The sequence below is a fragment of the Alligator sinensis genome, unplaced genomic scaffold (assembly GCF_000455745.1).
Source record: "Alligator sinensis unplaced genomic scaffold, ASM45574v1 scaffold207_1, whole genome shotgun sequence".
NCBI lineage: Eukaryota > Metazoa > Chordata > Crocodylia > Alligatoridae > Alligator > Alligator sinensis.
Window position 1 is genome coordinate 890,483 of NW_005842112.1, and position 10,409 is coordinate 900,891.

General features: G+C 42.4%; 1 protein-coding gene across 1 annotated transcript in view; it reads left to right on the forward strand.

The window, feature by feature from the left end:
• The window catches only part of IDS (iduronate 2-sulfatase), a 10,753-nt gene extending 903 nt beyond the window's left edge, over nucleotides 1–9,850 (forward strand). The window contains exons 2-8 of the mRNA XM_014520382.2: nucleotides 1,318–1,495; nucleotides 2,119–2,207; nucleotides 3,540–3,740; nucleotides 5,132–5,302; nucleotides 5,923–6,049; nucleotides 7,387–7,560; nucleotides 8,928–9,850. Of these exons, the coding sequence (XP_014375868.1) occupies nucleotides 1,318–1,495; nucleotides 2,119–2,207; nucleotides 3,540–3,740; nucleotides 5,132–5,302; nucleotides 5,923–6,049; nucleotides 7,387–7,560; nucleotides 8,928–9,427 (1,440 nt within the window). The 3' untranslated portion in view covers nucleotides 9,428–9,850. The remainder of the gene's footprint in view (nucleotides 1–1,317; nucleotides 1,496–2,118; nucleotides 2,208–3,539; nucleotides 3,741–5,131; nucleotides 5,303–5,922; nucleotides 6,050–7,386; nucleotides 7,561–8,927) is intronic.
• Nucleotides 9,851–10,409: the final 559 nt, after the last annotated feature.

Consider the following 10,409-nt stretch of genomic DNA (forward strand, 5'->3'; position numbering starts at 1 on the left):
CAATTAATTCAACAGTGCTCAGGATAATGTAATATTACCTAGACTGTTTCATTATCAGCAATGATATGCTGTTAAAAGCCATTGTGTCCAGCAATAGTTCTCTGCTTTCCACTACAAAAATATTTTGTAAAAGCTTATCTTGTATTTATATTTTTTTCATCTTTCTTATGAGCAGAGTCCTGTCCTGTCCTTGTAAATCTGTTCCATTGTCCAGCTCACTTTTAGCAGAGGACGACATAGCTTGCGGCTCTTATTCTTGAGTATTTTGAAGTCTAGTGCTTCCTTTTTACTGGGATTATTCTTTAGCACTTTGGGCCACACAGGATGGACCTTTGGTCTCCAATACATAGTAATTAGCACACATCGAAGCAGGTTCAATTCATCATAGATTATTCATAGATTCATAGATTGTTAGGGGCTGGAAGGGACCTTGTAGATCATTGGGTCCAGTCAATTATGTAGATTATAATCGAGCCTGCTGCGAGCCTGCTGGAGTGTGCTAATTAGCGTGCTCCAGCGGCCTCTGTGTCTTGCGTGTATTGAGTGTCCCCACATTTCAAAATGGCAGCGGGGGCACTTGAAAGCTTGTTGAACGAGCTTTCGTTAAAGTGCCCCCACTGCCATTTTGAAGTGCAGGATGCTGAACACACATGATGCCGTGGGTGCTTTGGGCCGCTCTATTTAAAGTGTCCCCCCACCCTGGAGCATGGGTATAGGTGCCCAATGGCTGCATTCCCTGTCCTGACTTCTCCAGGAGGTCAGAAACCCAGTGTTGACTGGGTAATTTGGGCATTTAAATGGAGCTAAACGAGACTCTGAAAAATGAGACAGAACTGGTCGGGTGTTTGGACTCCTCCATTAATGTGTCCTTTGTACCCAGATCAGCTTGATTTGATGGTTATGTCAGCTGAACCCATTTGCCACTGGTGTCTAACTCTGCAACTGCATATTGTCAGTTTTCAAACAAACTGCGTTCGTTTAACGTCACACAGTTTGCATTATTATCTGTACAACCAAAGCTCTGGCTTCTTTTCAGGATTCTGTTAGTTTGAGATCAAGAAAAAAGTATGTATCGCTTGCCATTGGAGAGCAGAAATGTCTAAGTGATAGGCAAAGTAATGTTCCCAGGCTTCTCACCTAGGAGCAATGTTAAGCATTTTCAGTCTGATTCTACCAGTCCCTGAATATTTTGTCTAATCACACCGAAATGGCTTGATTGCACTTCAGAAGTGGCTTGAGAGCACTGCAGATGTGCTCAGCTTTGTAATAAGCATTGATTCATCTTCTCTCTCTCTCTCTCTCTCTCTCCCTTTCTAGCAAGCCGTATGTGCTCCGAGCAGAGTGTCCTTTCTTACTGGGCGCAGACCTGACACCACCAGGCTTTATGACTTCTATTCTTATTGGAGAGTGCATGCAGGAAACTACTCCACAATACCCCAGTATTTTAAGCAGAATGGCTACACAACCATGTCTGTAGGAAAAGTTTTCCATCCCGGTACAGTGTGTTCTGTAATAATTTTTAATACATATTCAATATATAACAGCATGTGAACTGTATAGGGACAGAATTATACGTGCTTCACATCATGTTAGTGTACTGTCTGTATGCTTTAGTTTGAAGTCAGCTGTTGGATGAAGGAGTATTGTGTGTTTCAGTAAAGTCCTCAAGCTACCAAGGAAAACAGTTGACTAAAGAATACTAAGGAGTAGAAGATAATGCAGTAGAAATACAAGATTGTTTGTGACACTGTTTGCACTTAACCACAAAACGGTATTTGATTTGGCATTTTAATTCAGATCCTGGTGTTAGTACATTTAATTATATATGTATATGTATATGTGTATATATATTATATGTTGACTGCTGTTGTTCATAGTTCTGCTTAAAATTTCTGAGTTTCTCTTTCTCTGTAGCAAGGCATATTTGAGGATTATTACCTAAATTGGATAGTTTGACCCTTTAGTTTTTGAACGCTCACTCTCTTAGTCCCATAAACTGGCAATTTTAATGGAAGTGCGTGGTTTTTTTTTAGCAAAATAGTTCAAGCACCTGTGTCTCCTGCTAGAGCGGTGTACAGGGACATTTCTGATGCTTTGCCTATACTTCTCTTTTTCTAGGGATTTCATCTAATTATAACGATGATTATCCATACAGTTGGTCCATCCCCCCTTTTCATCCCTCTACTGAAAAATATGAAAACACTAAGGTAAATGAGCAGTTTCACTGCATTATGTCTATAATTAAGTTGTGTTTTGTGGACTTTTTTTTAGCAATATACACTCTTGCTAATGTGAGTCAGATTCATTAAGAACATAATGTAGTGGATCAGAGCGGTGGAAAGGAAAATCATCGCTCCAACTCGCTTCTTGTTGACTCCCTCCCGAAAGGATTTTTTTGATTAAAGGAAAGTTACTATAATTAATCCTGCAAATATGTGAACTTGTGGGATTTCCGAGAGGCCTGAATTCTTATCAGAGTGGGGTTCTTAATTTTTGTTGACTATGGAATCCTTTCTCTCAAAACTACCGCTGTTGGATCCTGCAGTTTCCTTAGCCAGTTCTCTAGGTGGTAAAAAATGTGATCAGCTGGCTTGAGACTACTCTACTGGATATGAATCCTAAAGCGTCTTGATTTCAGAACCTGTCACTTGTTGCATGGTGGGTTTTATTTATGCGGCTCGCGGGGCAGGATGGTCACGGATATGTTTGTGTTCAAATTCTGGCCCATAGCGTAAAACTAATGTTGGTGTCTGGATCTTAGACCCTTTTGCTTCCTCAGTCAGCTGGCACAAAATTGAAAGGCTGAAACCCAATGTAACCATGATAATTAAATTTAGATCATCTCAGTATCAGAATTTTCCATCTCATTCAACTTCTGAGGATGTTACAGTTCTGTTAAGTGTGGAACAAAAAAATCAGTATAATATTTTGTAAATATGTCCAACACGGTAGTATTTGCAGTAACCATTTGGTAACATCCACCCCTTTTCTGTTCTATTATGCAATTTATTTTGCCAAAATATTGGCTTGAAGGGCATTCGGGACTTTCTGCTGCCACTTGCTTCTCCTAACACCCATTTAGTGTATGTGCAAAAGACCTGCCAAGCCTGCTTTCTCTTCTGAACCCCTTATTGTAATCAGTACTAGTACTTGCCCAGGCACTAGCAAGTCATGCAGTTGCTTCCAGCGTGCCTCTCTAGGGGGTTCTTGGGCTTGGAGGGAGCAAATGGGCCAAAAAAATAACAGAGCACATGTTTGTCCTAGAAATCATGTGATTGTGCATATGACTATACTACATTTTCAGACCCGCTCTAGAGATGAAATTCTGCTTCTCAGTGGGGAGAAGAGTTGCCTGTTTTTCTAAGTGGTCTTGATCAGCTCACCTAGAACAACGCAAAACTTTTATATTTCTATTACAAACTGCTAATTTCCACATTGAATTCAATTTGCAGTTTACGCTGTGGGTAGAATCAAAAATGAATTGATCTTGTGTGACCTGTGTAAAAATAAAGTAGTTTAAATCTTTCTTCTTTTTCCAGACTTGCAAAGGGAAAGATGGAAAGCTTCATGCCAACTTAGTTTGCCCTGTGGATGTGGCAGAAGTGCCTGAGGGCACCTTGCCTGATATCCAGAGCACTGAAGAGGCCATTCGCTTATTGAACGTCATGAAAAAAAAGAAACGCAAATTTTTCCTGGCTGTTGGTTATCACAAACCACACATCCCACTGAGATATCCTCAAGTAAGAATGCTTGGATTAAACAGGGTCACTGGGATTTATGGGGGATGGGATTTTAAATCTGAATTCATCAGCTTTAAAAACTACTACAAATATCATGGTTATACTGTTACTGTAAAGTGATGTGAAAAACATCCTTTTACTGTGAAGCCGAGAGCTGCTACTGCTACCAGTAACTAGAGTCAAAGCACAGAACATTTTAAAGTGCCAGATGAAGGGTTTGGTTTAACTACCTGTAGTCAATGCATATCCACTGAACGGTATTGTGCAGTGAGCCTGATTTGAGGTGGGCAGATCGAGAGCCTGATCTTCCCTCCCTATGTGTGTTGATGTCAACATTTCTACTGATCTCAGAGAGAGAAGAATTGGGCCCTAGTATTTTGAGAAAATTTGGCTTCATTACCTATGCCAGAAGGCTCTGTTTTCCAATTTGATTTTGCATAGTGTAATCTGTGCTATACCAAAGAGCTTAGTACAACATCATATCTTCAGACTTTAACAGGAAATACATTAGTGCACGTTAAAATCTTTACCCCGGGTAGCTTTTACACTAAGGAGGTTGTCTTCATCAGTAATAAACCTGATGGAGATGTGGGGAGGCGAAGTGGCAGCTGTATCATGATGCATAATGTGAAGAAGGTCTTGGAGGCAGAGGGATGGCTCTCTTGTCTCACGTTGATTCTGAGCTTTCTTTCATCCTTTGATGACTCTTTCAACAGAAGTGTGGCTTTCTTAGAGCTTTCTCAGGCATTCTGAGTTGCAACGATAGTAGTGATAAAGTTTAAAACAGCTTAAATAAAAACTACTAGCTCTCTTCTCCACTAATTGGGTTTGGTTTTCACAATATCGCCTGTAATCCTACCAGTTCTTTATGGGCACTTGGAGTCTTCAAAGAAAAGCAGGAATAGAAAGACTTCAGGCTTAAAGCAGATCAACTAAGGCAAAAATGGACCACTACTTGTCGGGGAAAAATCAGGGATTTTTTGTTGGGGGGTGTGTGTGTGTGTGTGTGTGTGTGTGTGTGTGTGTGTGTGTGAAGTCTGGAGAAGCCAAAAAGGGCATAACTCTTGGTTTTCATTTTAAGTGACCCTGAATTGAAAATAAAGCTTGGGGTCCTGGATCATAGCTCACTCCTACCTGCTCTAGTAATACAGGTAACAATAACGTTTTTAAGGAGTGAGCCCTCTACACCCAGGGTGCTATACAAGCAAACTAGAGGTGGTCCATTTGGTTATAGAAATCGCAATAGAAAAATAGAAAATATAGAAATAGAAAAATGCCATAATACTGAGAGTGTTATTACTGCATTACAGGCTGTACCTTTACAATCAACTCTGGTGTTCAAGGTGCCATTCTCCTTCATTTTCTTTGTATGTTTGCTTTGCTTTGTGAAGGAATTTCTCAAGTTGTACCCCCTGGAAAATATCACTTTAGCCCCAGACCCATGGGTGCCTGAAGAATTACCACCTGTGGCATATAACCCTTGGACAGACATCAGGGAAAGGGAGGATGTACAGGCGTTAAACATAAGCTTCCCTTATGGGCCAGTTCCAGAAGACTTTCAGGTAAGCAGCTGATGCAACTCATTGAAATGGCGCTTCCCTCGGGAGATTACACGCAAAGTAGCACTAGGCAGTTCTTAAAGGTTTTGGATGCTTTCAGCACGCAGTATCTTTGGCGGTGTGTATGCCTTTCCTGACTAGCTTGCACTGCCACCACAAGACATCTAGGCCAGCCTCAGCTAGAACAAAATCATGAAATCTGTCAGATGCCATCACTGTTGGGTGCTGGACAATGTGTGGCCTGTTGTTTTTTTTCCTGCTAGTATCATGGTTTGGGCTGTGAAACACAGTGGAGGTGCATTCAGTACTTAACAAAAAATATAGACACCTCTTGGCAGGAAACTGTTCTGCCTTTTGTCATCAGCCCTGCCTCTTTTAGGACCAGGTGTAGGGTACCTTCTGGCAAAACTGGCATTGGACTTCTACAGAGCTCCCGCTAGCATGCTGAGCCATTTCTAGGTGGCCTCCTAGGTTACATTCAGTTTGGAGCCTGGATTATGGGCAGATGCTTGACAATAAACCTTTCCTCTGAAAAGGCTGCACACCTTTTTGATTAGGATAGACCCAAGGGGTGCCACGACAGTTGAAATGACCTGCTTTTCCTTGTCTCATATAACTTGCAGCGGCTGATACGTCAGAGCTATTTTGCAGCAGTTTCTTATCTAGATACACAGGTTGGCCGGCTGTTGAATGCTTTGGATGATCTTAAGCTCTCTAGGAAAACGATTGTGGTATTTACTGCTGATCATGGTAAGTAATCAAGGGTTTCTTGGGCAAAGTGCAAACTCCTCTTTTCTGAGTTGCGCAGTCAAACATGAGTCACTTCCACACTTGTGTAACATGGAGCTCTGCTGACAGGCTCCAGGAATGGAGAAAGGAGAAACTCCTATGCTTGTGGTGGTTGCCTACAAAATGTTGAAGCCAGCGTTTCAGCAATGTGGCTGCAATCCATGTTGCAGGGCCCATGCCCACAGTAGCTGGTGGTGCTATGGGTGTCACTTTAATTTGTGTTAGTGAGGAAAAATACCTTGGAGGCATAGGGAGAGAACCATTTAACTGTTTGCAGTTTGCTTGAGGCCGATAGAGCCAGATTCAAAAAAAGGGACTAGACACATTCATGGATGGTAGATCTATTAATAGCTTTTAAACAGAAGAGTCCTCTGACGTCTTTAAACCAAGGATGGTAGATGCCAGAGAGAGTAATGAGCAGGGGATAGATCACTCTAGATACACCCTCCTCATGCTCTCCCTCTAAAGCATCTGCTCTGGCTACTGAGCTAGATGGACCACTGGTCTGACCCAGTATGGTTTCACTGAAACCTGCCTCTTGCGTCTATAGTAACAAGCAAAATGGTCCAAGGGGCCTTCCTATAGGAGAATATCGTACCTCGCTTAACTGGCATGGGAAGGGCTTGTTTAGAGACATTTGAGACAGCTAATCTGAATGAATTGCTAAAGTGGGTATTAAACCCCTATGTAAATGCATGTATTTGGAATTAATGGGCACTTTTACATGTGATGTGGGGGTGGGAGGGAGGCGCTTTAATTGGAGCGGCTCCGAGAACTGCTCTAATTAGCGTTATCATGTCTCAGCATCCGTGCACTTAAAAACAATGGCGAGAGTGGTTGCAGTAAAGCTCGTTCGACTAGCTTTAGTTCAGGTGCACCTGACAGCATTTTTAAGCGCGGGGATGCTGGTATGCAAAACACAAGACTCGATGAATCAAGTTTGCTCCGACGTGTTGGACTTCCAAAGTGGCCAGCTGTGTAATGCCTAAAAGGAGCGGTCTGGAGACTTGTGCATGCAAGTTGATGTGCCCGAATTCCTGCGCTGTGCTTTGTTTGACACTTGAATGCCCACTTCTTGATTCTACTTGGGGGCTGGGGGGAGTAAGGAAAGGAAGAGCATTTGTAGTTTAGAGACATCTGCATTTATCCATAACAACACTGGTATTTAATAGTTAATTTTAACTTAACAATGTACTAGTGACCTTAAGCACTGTGGGTAAATCTGGCCACTTAACTGACTGTTAAAGGAAATAATCACTAAGATGTTATCTTCATTCAATTTTTTTTCTGCTGTCTAGGATGGTCTCTTGGCGAACATGGTGAATGGGCGAAGTACAGCAACTTTGATGTTGCTACCCGGGTGCCATTGATGTTTTATGTACCAGGAAAGACATCTTCCTTTGCTAACCCTGGAGGGAGACAGTTCCCTTATCTTGATCCCTTCACTCATGTTTCAAACTTGATACCTCAAGGTAAATTTTTAACCTTTGTATAACCTTGTTCACTGCAATCCCATAACATGAGCGTTGGTAATTTAGTGGTAGAATCCTTGCTTCTCACGTAGGTGACCTGGGTTTCAATCCCATCCATTGTAGAACCAGGGTGCTTTTTGGACAGCCTAACCTAGGGATGTAGAGGAATTGCCTAAATCGGAGATTTTTAGAAAACAAGCTTGACAAACATGGTCGAGGCATCCTTCGACCTTCCTTAGTGCAGGGGCTTGGAGTAAACGTTCTCCAGGGGCCACTTCAAGCTCTGCATTGCTGTGATCTTAATTGAAAGACCACACTTGCCATTGATTGATGGGATCAGCAGGCTTGAGGCTTCTTGGGAGCAGCCCTGCTAGAGGCTACCTCTTGCTGAAGTATGGCTAAGCCCAGGTGCTGATACTCAGAAGTTGGAGGGTTCCTTACAATTTTTTTAGCTTGCAGTGCTAGAGACAGGCATGAACCTGACCTATGTTCTCAGCTTAGTCTTCAGTGACTAGGAAAATCTAATGTAGATGTTAGTGCCCAGGCATCAGCATTGTTCATGCTGTCTCCTGTGCACAGCAGGGTGCATCAGAGGTTGTTTTCTGTTGCAAAACACACATCCGGCTCTGCTGGCCAAGTGTAGGATTCAGAGAGCAGGGGGAATTGCTGGTGTGAATATGTTTGCACTGCAGATCTGAGTCAAACTGCAATGACTCTTCCATCTTCTGTTTGGCTTTAGATAGTGCTCTGAGGTCTGCCTTGATGGCAGCAGTGCTTGCAGGTAATGCTGATATAAAATTAAATTGTGAACACCAGTCTTGGCCTCAGATCTGGTTTGGTGGAAATGGATAAAGATCTGCATCAGTACAGCGGGAGCTTCTTTTTTGTATTGTTTAGGTCAGGTGTCCTGTTAAACACCTACCTCTTATAACGAATGGCCTGTGTTGGTTCTGCGGCAGTGGTGACTGCCATTCTTCTTGCAGTTGTGCTGATACCTAGTGTGATGGCAACAAAAGCAAAATTTGTTCAGTTCAGTGCAGTGAAGCAGTTGACATCGCAGTTGCTTTGTTCTTTCTCAGAGGAGTGAATGATCAAATCTTGAAGGCGTGGAGCATTTGAGGAACAGAAGGATCAAAACCTAGTGTCTTCCTGATGCTGTATGATACAGGCTGCTATGTGGACGTAGTTCCTCTGAATTATCTGCATGAATTGAAATAGCTCCAGCCTTGTCATCCTGTGAATCAAATGCAAAAGTAAAATTGAGAGAGTAGAGCAGCTCATCAGGATACGCTTTGAAGATGTTCTGCCCGTATCTTTTTGGCCTGTACGATTCTCTAACTTTGTCCTTCTGATGTTTTTGTTTTTAGGGCGAACCAAAAAAATAGTTGAGCTAGTGTCTCTTTTCCCAACGCTCGCTGAACTTGCAGGCCTGCGGATTCCCCCTTTGTGCCCTGAAACTTCGTTTGATGTTACCCTCTGTTCTGAGGGGAGAAGCATTGTTCGCTATTTTGCTCCCGTGGAAGAGAAGGGTGACTATGGTGGCGATGACTCTGACTATTACCAAGATGACCAGGAAGAGCCCATTGCTTTCTGCCAGTATCCACGACCTGCAGACACCCCTCAGTGGAACTCTGATAAACCAAAGCTAAAAGACATAAAAATAATGGGGTATTCCATGCGGACGGTTGACTATCGGTACACTGTGTGGGTTGGGTTTAATCCCAGTACTTTTAGTGCCAACTTTCAGGATATCCATGCCGGAGAGCTGTACATGGTGGGTACTGATCCTGGTCAGGACCATAACATATATAACAATAGCCTTCACAGTAATGTCTTGAAAAAAATTCTGGCATTCTTGAGGCGCTAGATCTAAGAGTGCTGCTATGTGCACGCTTTTGTTGCTGAAGTAACTGTTTTCTTTATATAAAACTTTATTGTACACAAAGCAACTGAATGCATTAAAACCCAATTTGTACCAAACCAGGAGCTGTTGCTGCTGTCTTCTTACAGCATTCTGGGACTTCTAAACTGCCTGGGCTCAGAAAAGTTGGTGCAACAAGCAGCATATATATGCATGCACATACATGGTGCTTTTCAAATGAGAGCTGTACAACGGTGAGCAAGTACATAGTGTGGTGCATATATAACCCTCAGAAGTGCTGTCTGACACTGTCCCACATGAAAAAGAAAGGCAGATGGTCTTGTCAAAAGGGGTGGCTTGAAATGTAGCAGAACAAATACTTGTGTGTACAAACGAGCTTGGAGGACTTGTGTAAAATCAGAAATAAAGCCAGATCTTATAAGTAGTCTCTGTTTTTACATGTGAACAAACTTGAGGCGTAGCAGTTAACCTACCAAGAGTGTAGCGAGAAGTTATGGAGTGTAGTTCACCTGCTTGTAGACTAATTCCCCAGAATGAAAAGGTCATTGCATTGTATGTCATACTTTTTGTTGCTAATGTAATTATAAAACATCTCCTTTTAAAAAGTCCAGGACATGTTTTAATGTAAATGACTTCTGAAGCCCCGCTGGACTATTTTGCAAAGTGACTTACGCTCAAAGCTCCACTAGCTTTCAGATACATATAGGATCCCACATCACTTGGGCACCATTGAAGATGCTAGCTCTTGGCTTGTTTGTTTTGCTTTCTCTGGATGCCTCCAGGGCAAACGTGTTTCCATGTGAGTTGGAAATGATGAAAATATGACTGAGGATGGGAGGGCTTTAATTTTGACTCTTGAAGATTTTGAATTATACCCACATCCCTCATACCAGCAGAGCACCAAGAGTATTGGTGGTCCTCTCTGGTACCTTCTTCAAACTTTGCACTGAAAGTTGTTTAGAGAGAT